The sequence below is a fragment of the Hyaena hyaena genome, unplaced genomic scaffold (assembly GCF_003009895.1).
Source record: "Hyaena hyaena isolate Hyena2069 unplaced genomic scaffold, ASM300989v1 scaffold_464, whole genome shotgun sequence".
NCBI lineage: Eukaryota > Metazoa > Chordata > Mammalia > Carnivora > Hyaenidae > Hyaena > Hyaena hyaena.
Window position 1 is genome coordinate 234,461 of NW_024081096.1, and position 23,258 is coordinate 257,718.

A 23,258-nucleotide genomic window follows, 5' to 3' on the forward strand; every position below is an offset into this window, starting at 1 on the left:
TTTAATAAATAATTTTAAAGTTTCCCAAATATTAAAGGAATACAAATATAAACAGAGAAATCTGTTTTATAATACCCACATTTAACATATATTTATTGTAGGCCCCATCATTCCTTATTTGTGATTATAAAATATTTTTTAAAATCTTGAAAACCAAAAGCTTTTTCACAGGTTACATGGTGGCAAAACAGTGTATCATCTCTAATTTTAACATGACTACTTTTGTCTTTTATAGATTTAACTATAAGTATTAACAGTTTACAAGCTCCTCCTTGCATTCCAGAGCAATTTGGGATCCATTGCTTCTTTCTAAAGTATGACCTTTAAAAATTCATTTAGTGTTAATGTATCAGTGGTAATTTTTCTCAGATATACTTATCCAAAAGTTTTGCCCTCATTTTTAAAAGACAGTTTTGCTAGATGCATAATTCTGTATTGACAGGAATTTTTTCTAAGTCTTTTAAAGATTTTATTCTACCAGATTCTGGCTTTAGTTGATACTGTTAACCCTCTCCTGTCAACCTAATTGTTATTCCATTATAGATGACCTAGCTCCAACTGCATTTAAGACCCTGTGTTTGGTGTTTTGCAGATTCACTCTGAAGTATCTAGGTTGTTGTTTCTGTTTTTAGTCCTCCTTAATTTACAGAATGCCTCGACCTATAGATTCACATCTTTCATCAGTTCTGAAAAGTTCATAGCAATAACCTCTTGGGATTTTGCCTTTACTCTGTCTTCTGTAACTATGAATATATGTTAGATCTTGTGGTTCTCTTTAGTTCTTTGTAACTCTTTCACATTTGTCTCTTTGTCTCAGCCTTTGCTACATTCTGGGAAGTTTCTTCAAATACACCTTCCAGTTCATTAATTCTCTACAGCTTTCAAAGGTATCTAATTGACTAATCCATTTGTAAAGAGTAAGGGACAGGAAGAACAGCATGTATAGCCAAGGCATTCTCTCAAGAGGTCTTGAAACAAGGGGCACACTTATCTGTAAGTGGGAGTAAACCACCTCAGCCCAGAGAAGGCTCTTAGCACAGAGAACCCCAGCAGTTTCTTTATTCAGTCGTAATACAACACCTCAAGGCCTGTATGCCAAATCTTCTCAGTCTTGATGTAATTCTTAAAGTAGAAGATTCATAATACATAACATTGATAATCAGTTCTCCTTTTAAGTTCTTTTTTTTTGAGGGAGAAAGACGGTGCAAGCAGGAAGAAAGGAGAGAGAGGGAGAGATTGAGAATCCCAAACAGGCCTGAGCCCAGTGCAGGGCTTGAGCTTGCAAACCAAGATCATGACCTGAGCCAAGATCAAGAGTCAGATGCTTAACTGAGTCATTCAGGTGCTCCAGAACAACTTGGTCTTTTTAAGAAGGCTTGAGCAAGGCTGTCAGGTAGAGCCGTTTGTATTTTGTTCTGCCCTTGTGAATTTTCCCCTGAACTAAGTAATCTTACATTTATGCAGGATCTTTGTTTTGTCCTTTCATAAATCTAGTCAGTGATATTCTCTGGAATGATATTTAAATTCCAAACTTGAAACTGAATCCTAGATGTAAATAATTAATTTATTTTTAATTTATTCATTTTTGAGAGAGATAGGGCACAAGTGAGAGAGAGGGAGAATCCCACACAGGCTTTACACTGTCAGTGTGGAGCTTGAAGCAGGGCTCAAACTCATGAACTGCAAGATTATGACCTGAGCCGAAGTTGGATGCTTAACCTGCTGAGTCACCCAGGCGCCCATAAATAATACTTTCTGAATACGGTATCACATATACATGCACACAATTCATCTGTTACTCAGTCTTTCTTCCAGAAACATGTATGGACACATTTTTGTTCTTTCTCTGCTGTGCTATTCAGGAATTTGAAACTGAACACAGAAAGGGAGATCTTTCAGAAGATGTAGTTGTCAGATAATTTAAAAAACAGCATTTAAACAGTTTCTTTGCTACCATCCACATTCTTCCCCAGTTGCCTTTTAGAATGACTAAATTAAAAGAATTAAATATAGGGGCACTTGGGTGGCTCAGTCAGTTAAGCGTATGACTTGGTTTCGGCTCAGGTCATGATGTTGCAGTTTTGTGAGTTGGATCCCCAAGTCTGGCTTTGAGCCAGCAATACAAAGTCGGCTTAGAGCTCTCTCTCTGTTTCTGTCTCTCTCTGTCCCTCCCCAACTCACTGTCTCTAACAATAAATAAACTTAAAAAAATTATTAATATAAATATGGCATCATTTGTCAAAGTGATTTTACTGTGGGAGGCTTTGGAGAAAATATGATACTATTTAAATGAGTAGTTGAAATGCTATAAGTTTTTTGTTCTTTGGCAGAGTATTGCTGTTTAGGTGCAAACTGGGTGTACTGCAGTATACAGTTGTCAGACCATTCACCACCATTGTTGCTTTGTAAGTACAAAGAACTCTTTTTTTCATTCTCATGCTCTTAATTGAGAACAATTGAGTAGACATACCAAGAGCATTAATTTACTGTTTATGATACATATATACTCTGTTATAAAAAACAAAGTATATAGAAACCCTCCTGTTTTAAAATAAATAAGGTGACCATTTATAGGCAAAGAATCACTACAGAATTCTTCTAAATAACATTGTCTACTTCATTCTAGGAAACATTTAAAAAAAATTTTTTTCCCAAATACTAATGTTCACAAAGTTTTACAAAAACATCTGTTACATGAAGGTAAAGTAGTATTACTTTAGGTTCATTATATGGTTTAGGTTTCTATATGGTTAACTAAGAATATGAATACTATATTCCAAGGATGAAATCATAGTTTTCTTATTTAAGAATTCTGTAAAGGCTTAGGAGATGAGGTAAGATGATATATCATTAAGCTGTCTGGTAAAACTATTTCCTAAAAATTTAAGAACATCAGACAATTTAAAGTGAATAGATTGTGTGTTTTCTCTGCTAATAATAACTAATACTGTGCATGTTCAGAGAAAGCATAGGAAGAAAGGTAAAAGAAGCATTCAGTTCTTTATTCTACCTTTGACCTAGCACCTCTTTAGCAGTGTTTACCTTAGAATTAAAATGAATTAATTTCTTTATGATGGCATGTTTTATCTGCCTGTAGTTTAGAAACAGGGTAATCACATAAGCTAATACTTAGTTCTGCATGTTCATAAAATTTACCTCCCAAGACAAGTTGTGGTAAAAAAGTATAGTTATAGACTTAAGATTATAAGTCTATAACAATCAAGCTTCTGAAAATTAGGCAACATATTTTTATTTTTAATCTAGTAATTATCCTTTCTAGTTCAGTGCCTTATTTTGTCTTATTATGGAATTAAGATGCAGGAATAATCATTTAGTAATATTACTAGAAAAATGTTTTAATTTTGAACCACTTCTTTGACCAAAATCAAGTGATTATCTACAGGGTCTTTTAAATAAACTGACTTCTATGGCAAAAAAACAGACACATCGACCAATGGAATAGAATAGAGAACTCAGAATTGGACCCACAAACGTATGGCCAACTAATCTTTGACAAAGCGAGAAAGGGTATCCAATGGAGACAGCCTCTTTAACAGATGGTGCTGCAAGAACTGGACAGCAACATGCAGAAGAATGAAACTAGATCACTGTCTCACACCATACACAAAAGTAAACTCAAAATGGATAAAGGACCTGAATGTGAGACAGGAAACTATCAAAACCCTAGAGGACAAAGCAGGAAACAACCTCCTTGACCTCCACCGCAGCAATTTCTTACTTGACACATCCCCAAAGGCAAGGGAATCAAGAGCAAAAATAAACTATTGGGGCCTCATCAAGATTAAAGGCTTCTGCACGGCAAAGGAAACAANACTGACAGAATAGGAAAAGATAGTTGAAAATGACATATCAGATAAAGGGCTAGTATCCAAAATCTATAAGGAACTCACCAAACTCCACACCCCAAAAACAAATAATCCTGTGAAGAAATGGGTAGAAGACATGAACAGACACTTCTCCAATGAGGACATCCAGATGGCCAACAGACACATGAAACGTTGCTAAGCATCACTCATCAGGGAAACACAAATCAAAACCACACTGAGATACCACCTCACGCCAGTGAAAGTGGCTAAAATGAACAAATCAGGAGTCTATAGGTGCTGGCGAGGATGTGGAGAAACGGGCACCCTCCTACACTGTTGGTGGGAAGGTAAACTCGTGCAGCCCTTCTGGAAAACAGTGTGGAGATTCCTCAAAAAATTAACAATAGAACTCCCCTATAACCCAGCAATAGCACCGCTGGGAATTTACCCAAGGGATCCAGGAGTGCTGATGCATAGGGATACATGGACCCGAATGTTCACAGCAGCACTCTCAACAATAGCAAAATCATGGAAAGAGCCTAAGTGTCCATCAACTGACGAATGGATCAAGAAGATGTGGTTTATCTATACCATGGAATACTACATGGCAATGAGAAAGAATGAAATCTGGCCATGTGTAGCAACATGGATGGAACTTGAGGGTGTTATGCTGAGTGCAATAAGTCAGGCAGAGAAGGACAGATACCATATGTTTGTATGTATAGGTGGATTAGGAGGAACTTAACGGAGGACCATGGGGGAGAAGAAGGGAAAAAATAATTGGATAGGGGGAGGGAGGCAAACCATGAGAGACTCTTGAATGCTGAGAACAAACTGAGGACTGATGGGGGTGAGGGAGAGGGGAAGGGAGGTGATGGGCAAGGAGGAAGGCACTTGTTGGGATGAGCACTGGGTGTTATTTGGAAACCAACTTGACAATAAACTATTTAAGAAAATAAGTAAGTAAATAAATAAACTGACTTCTAAATTTAAGTACTGCTGTCAATGCTGTGTTTTAAAATATTTATTTGATTTAATCATAAATCTTATTTTTACCATTTTAGAATCTGTGAGCTGCTTGGTATATATGATGAAGGAAACTTTAGCTTTTCAAATGCTTGGACTTACTTGGTTATAATAAACAACATGTCACAATTGGTGAGTAAATATTTTTTTAATATATCTATTTTTAAAATTTATTTTAAGTAGGCTCCATACCCATCATGGTGCTTAAACTTAAGACGCTGAGATCAAGAGTCACAAGCTCTACTGACTGAACCAGCCAGGTCCCCAGTAAATATTACTGTATTAAATTAATATCTATGACTCTAAATTTTCTTAGGAAAAGTTTCTTTGGAAATAAAGTTTTTTATTTTTTAATCTTGAAATTTGGCTTACAGAAAAGAACCTGAAGAAACTTTAACATGTCTTTATACATATACAAAGATATGATGTCTTTATCTGGTGACTTTTACCTTGACCTGTTGATAATGTTTGTTCATTTGATTGTGGTAGTCATTGCATAGTTGTGTGGCTATGACATAAATAAAAGCACAATGCTCTCCTTAAAAAACACATAGCTTAGGCATACTCAGTAAGAGAAAATGTGTAATTGGTATATGACAGTAAAAGTTTAAATAAAAAGTGGAGAATAAAATACTCTTATGTACTTGGAATTAAAGGAAAATTGTGAATGCCAAGTTAAAAAAAATGACATTCTAGAAACTAAAATACTCTAAAAAAGATAACCATCCGATCCTTTCAACTTAAGAACTTGAACTTCATTTAAAACCTTTAATGTTTTCAACAAAATAATAGGTACAATGACATGCATGTGTGTGATTAGATGTTTATAATAAAAATTATATGCCTATGGGGACATCTGGGTGACTCATTCAGTTAAGCGTCCAACTTTGGCTCAGGTCATGATCTCATAGTGCATGAATCCGAGCCCCACACTGAGCTGTCCACTCTCAGCACAGAGCCCACTTTGGATCCTCTGTCTCCCTCTCTCTCTGCTCCTCCCCAGCTTGTGCTCTCTGTCAAAAATAAACATTTTTAAAAAATATGCCTATGTATTCAAGGCTTTCCCTTATGTTCATGCTCTTCAAAACCAGTAATTCCATTCATTACTGGGAATGTAATCCTCAAGAAATAGTTCTAAGGGGGCGCCTGGGTGGCTCAGTCAGTTAAGCATCTGTCTCTTGGTTTCAGTTCATGATCTCATGGTTCGTGGGATAGATCCCCTCGTGGGGCTCTGCAGTGACACTGTGGAGCCTGCTTGGGATTCTCTCTCACCCTCTCTTTATCTGCCCCTCCCCTGCTCATGCATGCATGCACATACACTCTCTCAAAATAAACATTTAAAAAAAGAGAAATAATTGTCTTTAGTTTGAATATCTTTGTATATACAGACCATTATTTGTAATAGCAAAAGGCTGGAAACCATCCAAAGTCCAGTGATAGAGTCTGGCTAAACGTACTATGGTCCTTCCACCAGCTAAAATATTAAAATATTAGGCAGAATTAAGAAGAATCCTTATGAGGGACGCCTGGCTGGCTCAGAGGAGCATGCAGCTCTTGATACCAGGGTTGTGAGTTGGAGCCCCACGTAGGGTGTAGATTACTTAAAATCTTTAAAAGAGTAATACTAAGGGGCGCCTGGGTGGCTCAGTTGGTTAGGCATCTGACTTCACTTTCAGGTCATGATCTCTCAGTTCATGGGTTTGCGCCCTGTGTTTGGCTGTGCACTGACAGCTCAGAGCCTGGAGCCTGTTTCTCATTGTGTCTCCCTCTCTCTCTGCCCCTCCCCTGCTCACGCTCTGTCTCTCTTAGTCTCAAAAATAAATGTTTAAAAAAAGTTTTTAAAAGGTAATAATAATCCTTATGAAATACATGAAAAAGACAGACGCTTTAAGTGAGGGAAAGTCAGGCAACCAAATTTTATTTTTAGTTGATGATACCTGTTAAAAACCACCTGTGTGTAGAATGGAATGTTTGGATGATGGGACTGTGGACAACTCTATATTTTACTTTACTGTTTTTATATTCTAAAATCTTTTAAATGAACATTTTCTATGACTGTAATGGGAAAAAGTAAACTTTTAGGGAAATGCTTATTGCTATGTACACTACTACGTTGTTACAACTGATTTCTAAAAAATAGTTAATATTAAGTCTTGAGCATTTATTTTAAAAAAGTAAATTCAGCCAGATTAACATACTGACCTCAAGAAAAATTGTTTCCCTGATTCCTTACTTTCATTTTTCATGGTCACAATTTTTTTTTTAAATTTTAATGTTTTATTTATTTTTGAGAGAGAGAGATAGAGACAGTGTGAGCAGGGGAGGGTCAGAGAGAGAGGGAGACACAGAATCTGAAGCAGTCTCCAGGCTCTGAGCTAGCTGTCAGCACAGAGCCCGACACGGGGCTCGAACCCACAAACTGTGAGATCATGACCTGAGCTGAAGTTGGACACTTAGCCGACTGAGCCACACAGGCGCCCCTACATGGTCACAATTTTATTCAAATAGTACTTATTCCCCGTGTTGTCTTTATAAATAATATATGTAATATTGTAAGATAGATCAATCAAGCTCAACTCTTATAAAATCAATTGCAATTTGTATATAAAAGTGATTATAGTGAGCATATATATTTTTATTTTGGTTGAAAGAGAGCCTTTTCTTCCATTCATGACCATCACTTGTTCAGTGTTATCTTTATGGGTTCCAGTACATGAACACTTAAAATTACTTTCAGAGAAGACATTATGCATCTCTTACTAGAAATTTCATATCATATATGTTCATCCACAGTAAACTATAAAAGCTCATTGTTAATCTAAAATTGACAGAATAGAAGACCTAAAAAACTTTGCCTGAAGCTTGACTGTACCAGGTTCTGGTTTATAAATGTAGTATTTCTATTACCGTATTTAATTATTCTTATTGAAGAAGTTTAACTGTTACTCTTGTTTCTAGTTTGCCATGTATTGTCTGCTGCTATTTTATAAAGTACTAAAGGAAGAATTGAGTCCAATCCAACCTGTTGGCAAATTTCTTTGTGTAAAGCTAGTGGTTTTTGTTTCCTTTTGGTAAGTGTTGCTTTCTCCTAAATGTTCTCATTTTCTACAGGGTAATAACACTGTTGATTAGGGAGGATTTTCAGAGTGGACTTTATGTAGAAGATGAATTAAATGGCTCTACTCCCCTTTTAAAAAGTTAATCCTTTTAGCCCTTCTTGGTTTTTCATAAAGAAATAATCAGATGGTCACCATCATATTTACAAGAAGAAAGTAATTTGAGACAACCTAAATGTCTCAACACTAGAGGAATCATTAAAATATATCATGGTCCTTTCATATAAGATAATAGACTGCAGTTTGAAAGATAAATATAATATAGAATATTTAATAATGTGAGGTATAATGTTCATTAGTAAAATACGTTCTTTAAAGCAGAAGACAAAACTGTTCATGGTCCCAATTTAGTGAAAAGGTGGGTGATTGGGGACCTAGAAACAAATAGACTTACAAATACAAAAAGGAAAAAGAATAATCCTTGAAATCCTACCACCCAGAATGATTAACATATTGTGGTGCACATAACGTCACATATAAATTCCATAGAAATAGTTTCATACTATAAAAACTTGTAGAATTCAGTGATATGTTCAGTATATTGTGTATATAGTTCTTAGTCTATAAAGTGAGGATATAACTTTGTGTTTATTTTTTTTGTTTTGCTAAATATTCTCTGGTTCTAACTTTTTTTAACCAATCTTCTGTTGACATTTAGGTTGTTCCTAATTTTTCACCATTACAAGCAATATTGAAGTAAAATTCTTGTATACAAAATTATGAAGACTTGTCTCACAATCTTATTATTAGCTGTCTAAATTTAACCTAGGGTCATACCCATAGTTGTGCTTGAAATGTTCAGTATGACACCATCTTGGGAGTCTAACACCTTCTGAATTTGTCTCTAGTTCCCACACTTCAAACAAGACTGGTTTTAATATTTTAAAGAATAATCTGGATAATTAATACAGGTGTAAATAACATTGACATATCTGTCCTGTATTTCATTTTAAATGCCTGTTACACAAGGTGTTAGGCATTGTCTATGTATAGGAAACACTTATTTTGCTTGTACATACTTTCAAAGCAAAAAGACGTATAAACCAAATACTGAAGTTACATATGTTTAAGAATACAAAATGAAAATTCATACAATGAAACTACACTAGAAGAATAAATTTATAAAGCAAATAAATGTTTTTAATATATACAATGTCTTCAAGGAGTATGCTATGAAGACAGGGTGGTGGTGGTGGCCCACAAGTTGTGTAGGGGTTAAGTTTTTTAAATGACTTATTTTTAAAACAATGGCTCATTTTATGCTTGATATAGATTTGGCGTTTACCTTTTCCTAACATATAGGCAAGCAGTAGTTATTGCTTTGTTGGTTAAAGTTGGCGTTATTTCTGAAAAGCATACATGGGAATGGCAAACTGTAGAAGCTGTGGCTACAGGACTCCAGGTTAGTGCTATCTGTGAATTTTTTTTAAATTTACTGTTTACCCATTTTACATATTATCTCTGAAACCTGACAACATGCAGGCTGTGGGGCTACTATTCTCCTTACTTCACAGATGAGGAAATGGGGAACCCTAAGGAAATTAGCCATCATCACTTGTGGTAGAGCCAGGAAGAGAACCTAGAATGTGTTTTTCTTAGTTTCTCTGTGCATTTTTCTCTTAGTCCTTGGGCAGTGGATGAGAATGCATTGTATTTTGCTAAGATATACTTAAGTAGTATAAAGGAGATGTAATTTGTGCCATTTTGCCTTTTTTTAAGAGGTCAAAGACAGTTATTTTGGAAAACGAGTATTATAATATGGGGGAAAACGGATGTTGATACTTAAATCCTTTTTGAAAAGAAAGATCATGTTTTTATTTAAAAAACTAGCCATTCAAAGATGGCTGAAGTTCTTGTTGTTGTTGTAGGACTTTATCATCTGTATCGAGATGTTCCTTGCTGCTATTGCTCATCACTACACTTTCTCATATAAACCGTATGTCCAAGAAGCAGAAGAGGGCTCATGCTTTGATTCTTTTCTTGCCATGTGGGATGTTTCAGATATTAGGGATGATATTTCTGAACAAGTAAGGCATGTTGGTAAGTACCAGCCCTTGCATTCATCCAAATATGTTGTTGTAGTTCTCATACTAGGGCAATTTAGTTGCTGTTTTTAAGAGATGCAAAGACTGTTTAAAGCAGTACCAGTAAAATTGGGAGAGGGGAGGCAGAACTTACTTTTAGCATGGTAAATTTATAGTGGTAAAAATAACTTTTGGCTAACTTGAAAACCTTTCTATTACTCTAAAGGAAGAACAGTCATGGGACATCCTAGGAAGAAATTTTTTCCCGAGGACCAAGATCAAAATGAACATACAAGTTTGTTATCATCGTCATCACAAGATGCAATTTCTGTTGCCTCTTCTGTACCACCTTCACCCATGGGTCACTACCAAGGGTTTGGACACACTGTGACTCCACAGACTACACCTACTACCGTTAATATATCAGAGGAAATGTATCATGACACTACAGGAGAGAAAAATGAACTTTCAGATAAATCTGTGGCCTCCTGAATGAGTGCAGAAGCAAAGTGTGCTCCTTCTACCATGTTATTTCATCACCTGGTATCGCATTGCTCAGGATTTTGTGCTTGGGACAAGCTATAAATGATGGAAAATATCAACACAAAGAAGGTGAAAGCCAGGTACTATTGGATTTATATAACTGAGTTTTGTATATCACAAATAATCAGTCTAAATATCCTAGACTTAGACTTGATTTCTTAACATTAGAGTATCACATACTCCAAATGGTAGAAAATGACTCTACTAAATGTTCCTGATGTTAACATTGCTTTATCAAGAGGATGGACATTAAAAGAAAAAAAAAAAATCAATGCTTCCTACCACTGCTGCATGAATATAATGCTCTGGAATTTAGCAGAAAGTATAATTTGGAAATATGATTTAGTGGAACTTAATCATGTGCCACATATGCCTACCTAACAATTATTTCTCTATTTCTCAACTGGATGTCTTTCAATAAATGAGAATTTATCATTTATTTTCTACAATTTTATCTCTCATTCCTTAAACATAAACCCTTACTGTTTTTTCAAAAAGTTCTTGATTAGAAGCACAGCAAAAAAGAAGTATGTCCAAAAAACTTAAAGTTTAAAAATTACATACCTACAATGAAGGAAACCTGTATCTTACATTCCTTTTAGGAGAAATAGCAAGAACCTAATATGAATCTTAAAACAACTACTATCTAAAAATGTTATTTGCAACACTGTTTATAGATTAATAGGTTATCCATGACTTTCAGATGGAAAGAATAAACTGGATAGAAGACTGAGAGGATAAATAAGAAACTTATGATAGCAATGGAGTCTACTTTTCCTCATGCCATTACAGGTATCAGCAAACAAACCTAGGCTGAGTAGTCTTAATTACTCATTAAACCACAGTCAGAAGACGTGTAGGGTGGGGGCTCCTGGGTGGATCAGTCGGCAAAGCATCGGACTTCGGCTCAGGGCATGATCTCACAGTTCGTGAGTTTGAGCCCCATGTCAGGGTGTCAGCTGTGCTGACAGCTCAGAGCCTGGAGGCTGCTTCGGATTCTGTGTTTCCCTCTCTCTCTCTGCCACTCTCCTGCTCATGTTCTCTCCCAAAAAATAAACATTAAAAGAAAAAATTTTTTTTTTAAAAAAGACATGTAGGTGCTATTTGGGAGACACTTCACTTAAGATTGAGTTTCTCAAATCGCTAATCACAAACCACCAGGTTACAAACTGTAAATCTAGAAAGTGTGAAAGTAGTATGTTACAAATTACAAGAATAAGTATTTCTCAAAATCTTTGCTTTATATATTTAAGCACATTCATATACTGGTTCACCATAATTGGATACAAAATCTTTATTCTGTCCACTATTATAAACATTTCTATTGAAAGCAAAGCTGGATAGTATAATAACAGAGCAATGAGAACAGGCAATGTAGAGAGAAGGTATATCTTATTTTCTTTGTGGCTTACAAAGAGCACACAGTATATACAAGAAATATCTTCTTCCTTATTAATCATCCTGTTGCAAGTCTTTTAAAAATTGGACCAATTATTATATTTTTCTTACTGTACATATGGATCAAAACTTCAGAAAATACTGATTTAGGCTTACCTCATTTTTGAATTTACCAGCTTTTTCTTTTTGCCAAAGTGAACCTGGAAAAATGCTGCCTCTTTAAGATTTTACTTCATCCTTAATTCTTTTATTCTCAAAATTATATTTAGCTTATAGCTTAAATTCTTATTCAAGTTTGCATTCTCAAAACACAAAACCCAAGGAGTTTCAGAAATATGCTAAGTATTTAAAAGAAGCAAGCTTGGAATTTATAAGTAACCATAACCCTGTCTTCAATGGAAGCCAACTTTCAGATATATCCCAATTACAAGCTGGACTTAAATAAGTCAAGATGCCTAAAAAATTCAAAGTTTTGCTTTACTTACACAGGACAATGAAGATAGGACTCAAATCCCTTATCTTTATAGCTTTAGAGTGTAGACTAAAGTGTTTAGGAAAACTGAACCCATTCTAAGTACAACCAAGAAATAAAAATAAAGCTTACTAACCTGAAAAATTAATGACAGCCTTTTGGAAAAGGAAGTCTGCAGCAATATTTTTATAACAACGCTCCTCTTTAAAATCTTTTAAATATACTTTATTAATCAATTTAAAAATATTTACTCATTACAAGGAATTAAATCTTAATATCTCCATTTTATGAATACAATTCCACTACTAATTCAGCCCAGAATTGTGTACTTGCTGCTCTACTTGAACGGTTTTTCATTAGAAAACTACTCTTCATTTCTTTACTGTGATACTGACATTGCTTTTGTGATGCTGGACACTGAGTACTAATTCCTCTCCCATCTCTACCTGGATAGGATTATCTAATACAACTGCAGCTTGTTTCCAGTGAGAGGTTTCACATGAAGTATCCAGCCTAATCTCGTCATCAAGGTACATATGATACCAAAAGGGAATGGCAGTCACTTGTCCAGATTTACAAATGTGTACCTATGAAAATTAAGAAATTACGAAAATTTCATCAGAATAAATACAGCAGACTTGGATAAGTAAGTCTATCTTTTTAGTCAATTTTAGCTCCATATTTTTAAAGATTTAATCACCCAATCCAAATTAATATCAACCTATTGTATTCACTAGTATTTACCCAATATTTACCCAATATTTTGAATATTGTTTAGGAAAAAACCTAACATTTAAATCTTCAAAGGATGTGACTAATACTATTTTGTATATGTATAGTATTACCTAGCTTAAGATAATTCTGAGTATGACAAGAATAATCATTTTGTATTACCTTTACTTCTCTGTTAGAGGTGTTCAAATATGGAGTCATTAAATCTAGTCTTAAGAGTTCCACTGGCTTGCTTAAAGGTATACAGGGCAGTGAGGACAGATCCAAAAATACACGAATAGGTACCTAGAAAAAGTACAAATTTTTCACTTTTACGCAATTCTTTCAGTGGCCACGTATCCTGAAGTGCTTACTTTGTACTTGTATTAGTAATGATACAATGCTTTTTACATCTAATACCTCATTTAATTTAATTCCCATGTCAACCTTAAGGCATAAGGACTTTCATGATTCCAGTTTGAGAAGGATGAACAAACCAAAGCTTAGGCAAGTTACATAATTTGCTATGGTTTCAGTTCTCTACAAATTCTTTTCTTAGATGAAAGCAGAATAGCTTTCAGCTTAAACCAAATGTTCCAAAAATTTTAAACACAGGATGTGCTTATGTGTGAAAGATGAACTAATTAGCAAATAGTACAATATTAATTACTGTTTGAGAAAATAACCAAATAATAGTGGATTTCATTTGGAAAATAAAGTTTAATTCTAGAAAGCAATATTTCTCAACTTTGGCTGCAAGTTAAAATCACCTAAAGAGCTTTTTTAAAGCCCCAACTGCTCAGGCCATACCTCAGATCAATCTGGAGCTGGGATCCAAGTATCAATAGTTATTAAAGTTCAGTCAAGGTTGAGAACCACTGCTATAATGTGCTCCATCAATTTTAGCAGCAATAGAACCTTCCTACCAGTAACTTTAGCCTCTTCAGTTTGAAATAGGAAACTATTGTTTTAAGAGTGCCCTCTTTCATTTGAGTAAAATATTAGCAACTGTTCATGGTGAAACAGTGGACACAGATATACCAACCTCTTCCTAGGCATCCTGAAGGCATCCGAGCTTCCCTCACCATAAAAAGAGCAATTCCATGCCGTTCCAAGACTCATTATGCCCTTTATCCTCATTTTTCTCAGTCACCAGAAGAAGCCCCAGATTCCTATGTTCCCTCTCATCACATGCACTCTGCTCCCTCACAGTCTGTCCTCACTTCTGTTTCTTAACCTAGCCCACTGGACACTCCTGTCATGTGTGTTAATTTTTCTTACATTTCCCCTCTAGAACTCATAATTTCATGAGTCCTCTAGAGTTCAGTTCTTTCGGTATATGCCCAAAGTGTCGCTCAGACTTAGGGCTTTAAATATCATCTACCACATTTTATCTCTAGCCTACATCTTTCTCTGAATTCTTATCCAACTGTTCAATGATCCTGCAAACATACACGCAGCCTGATCCTATTTTCCCCAAATCAGTAGATGGTAACTATCCTTCCAGGTGCTCTCTACTACCTCTCTCCTGGATTACTGCAATAATGCCTTTGCCTGCTCTCACAAGTAGCTTACTTTTAACACAAGAAGATATACCATGTCACTCCTCTGTTCAATACCCTCCAGTTGTTTTCCACCCTTTTTATAGTACAAGTCTTCCTATGACCAAAAGGCTCTACAGGATCTGGTTCCTAATACTTTTTTTTTTTTTTTTAATATTTTTTATTTATTTCTAGGAGAGAGAGAGAGAGACAGCGTGAGCAGGGGAGGGTCAGAGAGAGAGGGAATCACAGACTGAAACAGGCTCCAGGCTCCGAGCTGGCAGTCAGCACATAGCCCGACGCGGGGCTCGAACTCACGAACTGCGAGATCATGACCTAAGCGAAAGTCGGAAGCTTAACCGACTAAGCCACCCAGGCGCCCCTCCTAATACTTTTCTGACCGCATCTTTCATCTGACTCTCCTCATGGTTTTTTCCTGCTGTTTCTGAACACTCCAATCATGCTCTTGCCTCAGGCTATTGCATTTGTTGGTCCTTTGACTTGTTTATGGTTTGCTTCATTATTCTTCAGCTCCTTGCTTAACTATGAGTCCTTCCCATAGTCATTACCTCTATGAAACAGTATATCACATACCCCCATTCCCTGTATTTCTCAACATGTTTTATGTCCATAGCTCTCCTAACAATCTGTCATACTAATCTTTTTACTTGTTTATAATCTATCTGTCGTTTGCCAATTTGAGTGCAAGCTCCATTACTACAGGAACTTATCTCTTATTTTCCCAGGCCACTACAAAAACCAAAGAGAAGGGATATGAAAAGTATATAGATCGTAAAAACAAACTGTTAAGGAAGGGAGGATGTAAGATGGGAAGTATAGTGAAAAGATGGCAAGATCAAAATATCATAGATTCTGATGGGACCAAAGAATTGCTGATCAAGAGGGAATAAGCTAGAAAGGAGATGATGGTATTTTTGAACAACACAAATAATTTAAACTTCTGTCTTCTTTTTTTTAAGCTCTTTTTTTTTTTTTTAAGTAATCTCTACACCAAACGTGGGGCTTGAACTCACAACCCCAAGATTAAGGGTCGCACACTCCTCCAACTGAGATAGCCAGGTGCCCCTAAACTTCTGTCTTCTGATAAGTGTATTGTCTTTATTAAGCTTGCCAAAAATCTGAGATTAAATGAACTCTAAAACTTGTTAGCCAGCCCTGAAAAAAGCACTTTCTCAAGAAACTTAAATTTGCTGAGGAAGTACTATTCACATAAGATCTAACTGAATCTTCAAGGCTTACTATGTATAGCCTTTAAAATAAAAGTTGTAGATATCACTTCTTGAATTCTGTACCCAAATCCTATGTCCCAAAAATACTGCCTTGGTTTACATATCAGTATTCCATCAGTAGGTACTTCACACCTCTGTCTTCAACCCCAACTTCTTCCCTTCTATGCATTCTATGCATTCCCTACATTCTATACATTCACACAATTTTAACTTACAAATCTGTATTCTGTTTCTAATGTCTTTGCCAGCACTAGATCTTGCGTCTTTGTTTTCCAAATAGCAACTAAAGCCTTTGCCTTGAGCTTCAGTTTCCTAGGCTCCTATACTCTTACCCACAACAGTCAGATTGTCTAGACACTAGCTGCTTACATCTATCACCTGCCAACCTGAAGTTTCCATGTAATAAAGGGTGGAGTTTGGATCACAGGACTTTTTCTGACTGCTTCCGCTTTAGATAAGAAGCACCCATTTTCATAAGATTAAACCTACTATCCTATTTTCACTTAGTGGTTCAGAAAAATATCTACAGACTTTTGTCAATAGGAACAACAGAATTCCTTGGCAATTCTAATCACTATGTTGATTTTCACTGATAAATTCCTTTGCTCTAGGAAACTGATTACCATCCTAATCCAACTGAACACAATGACTGGATTAAACTACGGAGAAAGTGTTAGGTGGATGGTGGGTAATAGCTACCTGATGGAACGTCTCCTCTAAGCACTTACCTGAAACTGGTTAATAAAAGGTGCTATATTCAATCCAAGAGTGCGTTCTGTTCCTTGAACAGCACTCTCTTCTACCAGTGTCTGTGATTCCACAAGCAACCCAAACATCAGCACATATTGAGGAAAGATCTTGCCTCCAGATTGCAGCAAACATCTAGAGAACAAAAAATGTTTTAAAAATCATCTTGATTCCTTACATTTTATAAATACCAATAACTAAATGATAATGAATTGGTAAGCTACAGATTGTACATAATCTAATGGACTGCATGTTACTGGCTGGTATTTCAGAATGGTAAACCACTGGAAATAATTTCCCAACAAGTCAAAGTGGCCAATGATCCATGAAAGAGGAAAAGAGCCAGCTGGCTTCATGGATATAAGTCTTTAGATTCAGGAAGAGTCATCGATGGATATTAAAACTATGGGTGGAAGTTTTATTTGGAAAAAGATATTTGCATCGTCTCCAAGTATCATCCCCACAAATGACTTACTAGTTACAAAGGGAAAAACAGCAACTTACTGTGGAAAAACCCAGTTGAATACAATTTAAGCACACTGATCTAAATCAATATCAACAACCATGGGATAAAGCAATACTATGTTCCTCCTAATGTGACAAAACTTCTGTAATGTTCCTCTTTAAAATGGATAACCTAAATCTAATAATAAAAAACAAAAACATGAGGAACATTCTACAAAATAAATGGCCTTCACTCTTTCAAACTGTTAATGTCATGAAAGACTTAGCAACTGTTCCAGAATAAAGGAGACTAAAGAGACATGACAACTAAATGCAATGTGCAATCCTCGACAGGAACAAAAAAGCTACAGAAAAAAAAAACTATAAAGGATATTATTGCAACAAATGATGAAATATGAGTAAGATTTGTACACTAGATATCACTATTGTGGCCATGTTTCCTGATTTTCACAACTGTATTATGCTTATATAAATGATTATCTTTGTTCTTAGAAATATACACCAAAGTACTTAGGGGTAAAAGAACATGATATATGAGGAGAAACTTAACAGAGGACCATAGGGGAGGTGAAGGGAAAAATAGTAGTGAACGAGAGGGAGGAGGCAAACCATAAGAGACTCTTAAATACTGACAACAAACTGAGGGCTGACGGGGGTGGGGTGAGGGGAAGGGGGGTGATGGGCATGGAGGAGGACACTTGTTGGGATGAACACTGGCCGTTATATGGATACCAACTTGACAATAAACTATATATAAAAAAAGAACATGATGCATGGAACTTTAAATAGTTCGGAGAGCATAATAAAGCAAATGTGGCAAAATATTAATAATTTGTGCATCTGGCATAAGGTATATGTTAAAAGTTCTTTCTGTTAAAAGTTCTCTGTACTATTCTTTAACTTCTCTGCATGCCTGAAATTATTTCAAAATTAAAAGTTAAATATTGAAACAAAGTAATTAAAAATCCAAATGTTCTAGTAAAGAGTGTGAGTAAAGTGTTAACAAAACCATTTTCCTCCTACAAATGACTTTAGTTTCACCTTGAAAATCCCAGAAGGGTGCAACGATGGCTATCTCAGCGTGATCAGCAACACTGCTTAAGATTAAAAAAAAAAAAAAGTAATTGCCTCTTAATAGTTAGAGTGCAACTGGACTGAGAGAATTATGAACAAACTATAAATATCTGATAGGCAGCTATACCATCTTTGGACTTCGCTGAGTGTGGTATATCTTGTAACCAAGTGTTCCTGTTGCTACACAACAGGTACTAGTTCATATGTGAAATTTAGGGCCCTTATACCTATGCTCACCTGTAGTCTTATTTCTCCACACTTCAGCTGTGAGAAGCATGAAGGGGTGAGGGGGTAAACAGTTCACCTACTGCCATCAAATGAAACAGAGTTGGAGGATACTTTAAACCAAGTCATTATTTTCATTTGCCACATTTATAATCAACCATTAAATCCCTCATTTTTACTGACTATTTCAGGCTGGTTTCCACCTGAACTTCTAGGACAGGCTAGCTAGCTAGCTAGCTACCTACCTACCTACTTATTTATTTATTTATTTATTTATTAAATGTTTATTTCTGAGAGAGAGAGAGAGAGAGAAACTGCTACGCAGTTTCCCTGAATAGGTCACTAAAATTTTGACAAACTACACCCCATTCCTTAAAACCACATTGGCATTTCTGCTCTTAAATTAGTTTCAAATCATTAATTCTCCTGGCTTTTACTAAACTGATTCTCTCACCTTAACCATTTAAAAATACTGTATCTAAAATGAGAATGACAATTAAACTATAACAACAAGAGATGGCAACTAAATGCAATGCAGGATCTTTGGTTAGAACCTAGACTGGGGAGAAAAAGAGGAATATAGGATATTACTGGGATAGCAGGGGAAATTTTAATATAGACTACATATTAAATAATAGTATTTTTATCAATGTAACGTTTCCTGAATGTGATTTTATTGTGATATGTAGGAAAAAGCTTTTGTTCGAAGGAGATACACTCTAAATGTTAAGGAGTGAAGGTTATAAAGAAAAAACAATAGTCTTATATTCATTGTTACTGTTTTTGCATTTTTAAGTTTGAAATTTTGAAATATTTCAAAATAAAAAATTGGTGGAAAACTTTACAATAAGGAAACAGACCGCTCACTGCTGGTGTAACAGCTCTCCCTAAGATCAGGTCACTGGAAGCCAAGTCATAACTGGGTCATTTGATGAACATAGAATCAGCAAGGAAAGTTAAGAGATGATTCTTACGTATAATGCAATTAGACTGATTGACACAAGTCATAATCCTAAATCAAGAATATCTCTCTTCAGTAAATAAAGTACATGATCATTTACATTGAAATAAGTCCTACATATTATATAGATCAGCCCAAAAAAGGACTTCACCTGACTGTAGTACTTTGTTCATTTGTTATTGGTTTCCTATCAACTTCTAGTATTTTAGGTAAAGTCTAGTAGAGATTAACCTCTACAATTAATAAAATTCAACAACTCTTAACAGAATTCCTGTCTATATCTTTACCAAACCAGATAAAAAACTTATCTTCCTAAAAAACTGGAGAAATCTACCTGTTTTGCTCAAATGGATCAGGCTTATTCCTGAAAATTCATGGCACTAATTTTTCTAAACAAATGAAGTTATCTCTAATTGTGATCCATTTAAATGGAACCAAATCTAATTGTTCTTAAGATCACAATTTCTCAAATGACAGACTAGCCACAGAGGTTTATGCTATTAACTAATTCCCTCCATCCCCAGTAACCACAAGAGGGAAGTGTTTTACGAAATTTACAAGCTGAAAAAGCACACAGGTTATAAGTCAACCTTCCAACCATAAAAATCTATGGGGAAAAGGAAGGGAGGGCATTACATCAAATCATTTCAGAAAATTAGACTAAACAAAATATCAAAATTTTATCTGCTAAAAAGTCAGAAAAGGCTGACTCGAGTACTAACAACTGTGCTAGAGATAGTGTACACAAAGGCAGTATATAATTATTTTAAAAGACCATGGTCATATTATTTTAATCTAAAATGTTATACAATGGGGCACCTGGGCAACTCAGTTAAGATCCAACTTCAGCTCAGGTCATGATCTCAACAGTTCGTGAGTTTGAACTCTGCATCAGGCTCTGTGCTGATAGCTAGGAGCCTGGAACCTGCTTTGGGTTTTGTCTCCCTCACTCTCTGCTCCTCCCCCACTCTTCCTCCCTCCCTCCCTCTCTCTCTCTGTCTCAGAAGTAAACATTAAAAAAAAATTTTAAAGAAAAAAAAATAAAATGCTATACAAATCCTTAACTCAATATTACTGTCACTAACAGGAATGCTCCTTAGTTATGTTTAGATAAAAGAGTAATCGCCTTGAAACTCTGCTTAGTTTTACTGACAGTTTTGTTGTCACTTATACCATAGCAGCTGCCAGACTCCTCGATGGAATCCTCTGCAAAGCAAAATAATACTTTTGAACCATCTGTGCCTTCAGCAATGAGAAAATACGTTCCAACTCAAAAGTCTAACCATAAATGGCAAAAATTCTGAAGAGAAGAAACTCTTCAGTTTCCTTGTGACCCAACACAAGATGTTTTTAAATGTGTTTAAATTAAAAACAAAAAAAAGTACCAAACTTTTAAACTTCCTCCAGTATTTTAATCTGGTATGACTGAGTAAAGTCTAAGAATGAACATTTTAAAACGACGACTACAAAGAAAGGTAGCTAGAAACTAAATACTTAAGTCTGTGAAATGGCTCATTTTCCCTTGCCTTGTTTAGGGGTGCTGGGAGGAGTTCCAGTGAGACAGATGCCCTCATCCCAAATATAACTCCACCCTCTTTCACCAGTCATGACACCTCTCCTCTGTTGGACGCGGACCATAATAACAGGAGGCCTGTGTAAGAAGTATCTGCATACCTCTGTCCCCAGAATCAAGATAAGCCTGCCCATCCAGGTAAGGAGACTGTACAATAGCTTGGGCTGAAGGAAAGAAGCACTGGTTCTTCACTGTTACTCAGGAGGTAGGTATTTGGAGGAGAGGGAAGACTGGTTAAAACAATAATCATGGGCACTACTAGCATTTAGTGCCTAGAGATGTCAAACATTCTGCAATCCATAGAACAATCCTATATAAGAAAAAAATGTAACAAAATAAACCCACAACACTATCCTACCCAAACTCCCAATAGGACACGCCCCCCCAACTAAGAAACACTGGGAAGAGGAGTTGGTAGCTTTACAGAAGTCGTTTCCCACTAATATAACTAATCACTCAGAACACACTGCTCAATTGTTTTTATAACCAAAAATGCTTTTTAAAAATCCTTTTAAGGTCTCATTTAAATAAAATGTTACTGATTGAAAGGTTTTCCACTAAAGATCAGGAACAAGAAAAGGAACACCCACTTTCACTACTTCCATTCAATGTAGTCACTGAAGTCCTAGGTGAAACAATCAGGCAAGAAAAATAAAGGGCATTAAAATTGGAAATGAAGAAGTAAAATTCTCTCTGTGGATAGACAACATCATCATATATGTAAAAGCCCCTGAAGATTCCACATAAAAATATTACAACTAATAAATTCAGTAAAGTTGCAGGATATAAAACCAACACACACAAATTAGTTGTATTTCTGCAATTAATATGCACAACCCAAAAAGGAAATTTAAAAAACAATTTCATTTTCAATAGCATCAAAATAATAAAATACTTAGACATAAACTTAACCAAGCAGGTAGAAAAGACTTGTAAACTGAAAACTACAAATATTGCTGGAAGAAATTAAAGAAGACACAAATAAATGCAAAGACATCCCACATTCTTGCTACCCAAAGTGAGCTATACAGATTTAATGCACTTCCTATCAAATCCCAACAGCATTTTTTACCAAAATAGAAAACCCCATCCTAAAACTCATATGGAATTTTAAGGGAACCAGAATAGCCAAAACAATCTTGACAAAGAATAAAGTTGGACGTTTCATACTTCCTGACTTCAAAACTTATTGCAAAGTACAAGGAAAATGATCATATAAGTAAAATGGTGGAAAAGGAAGCCTCAGACTCACCTCTTCTCACACTTACTTAACCAAAACTGCACAGTCTAGGGGCACTTGGGTGGCTCAGTCGGTAAAGCATCTGAGTCTTCAATTTGGCTTAGGTCACGATATCACAACTTGTGAGTTCCAGCCCCACCTCAGGCTCTGCACTGACAGCATGAAGCCTGCTTGAGATTCTCTGTCTCCCTTTCTCTCTGCCTCTGTGTCTCTCTCAGAAATAAACATTAAAAAAAAAAAAAAAACCCTCTTTAAAAAATGCACAGACTAAACGGATTCTGTGAGATACCTAGAAACTAGTCAGTACACAGCCTGAACTACGTGGAAGATGATAGCAAAATGTATCACATTTACTTGCCACAGTCCTCAGGTTCAGCACAATACAATCAAGAGAAAACTTCCAATTCCCAGCTTCTTGCTGGGGAGAGAAAGAGAAGAATGGAACGTACATTCAACACTCTGACTTTTGGGGGTGCTGCCCAACGGAGTGGTTTCTGTCTTGCATGAAATCTAAGAAGTGACAAAAAAATGGGCGCCAGGTTGGGGACCTCTGGTAGATTACAAAGGCGATCAGGGACCTCTGGTAGATTACAAAGGCGATCACTTGGCTTGGTGAAAGACCTGAGAGTCTGCAGTTCCACAGACAGTCATCAGGGTGAGCTCTGCTACTATGACTTGCCATAGCACCAAGGGAGCTGCAGTACTTAAGACAGATACTAGGGGAGCTCCCAACGAGAAACCAGCAAAACTTCGACTAGCAGACACACACAAGCCCCAAAGAAGCTACATTCGCAAAAAAGCTTGTGATGTCTTCAGAATCTCTAGCCAGGCTGAATGGTAAAGGTCCTCCCTGTACAAAGCCAGAAAGTAAAGGCCAAGAGAGATGAATGGTTCTTCTAAAAGTTCAAGTCCTAACAAAAGTTAACATGGCATACAAACAGGGAAATGTGGCCCAATCAAAGGACATTAAATATTCAGAAATTGACCCTAATGAAACAGATGCAAGAATTACCAAGGAATTAAAAAGAAATATAAGGATGCTCAAAAAAAATGAAATGCAGAAAG

At 35.9% G+C, this 23,258-nt stretch overlaps 2 protein-coding genes across 3 annotated transcripts in view; one reads left to right on the forward strand and one right to left on the reverse strand.

Annotated features, from left to right (window-relative positions):
• Positions 1-20,737, forward strand: part of TMEM184C (transmembrane protein 184C) — a 34,436-nt gene extending 13,699 nt beyond the window's left edge. The window contains exons 6-12 of one of the 2 annotated variants that reach the window (XR_005532009.1): positions 2,331-2,405; positions 4,892-4,985; positions 7,812-7,924; positions 9,272-9,371; positions 9,838-10,009; positions 10,220-10,616; positions 20,559-20,737. Coding sequence is in view for 1 of the 2 variants with exons in the window: in XM_039253769.1 (XP_039109700.1) it covers positions 2,331-2,405; positions 4,892-4,985; positions 7,812-7,924; positions 9,272-9,371; positions 9,838-10,009; positions 10,220-10,485 (820 nt within the window). In the remaining variant the exon portion in view is untranslated. Of the gene's footprint in view, positions 1-2,330; positions 2,406-4,891; positions 4,986-7,811; positions 7,925-9,271; positions 9,372-9,837; positions 10,010-10,219; positions 10,976-20,558 lie in introns of those variants that run through there. The other variant, XM_039253769.1, reaches the window with a different exon arrangement.
• The window catches only part of PRMT9 (protein arginine methyltransferase 9), a 38,042-nt gene continuing 26,576 nt past the window's right edge, over positions 11,793-23,258 (reverse strand). Inside the window, exons 10-12 of the mRNA XM_039253768.1 lie at positions 16,637-16,790; positions 13,301-13,423; positions 11,793-12,993 (exon numbers count right to left, since the gene is read on the reverse strand). Coding sequence (XP_039109699.1) covers positions 12,778-12,993; positions 13,301-13,423; positions 16,637-16,790 — 493 coding nt within the window. The 3' untranslated portion in view covers positions 11,793-12,777. The remainder of the gene's footprint in view (positions 12,994-13,300; positions 13,424-16,636; positions 16,791-23,258) is intronic.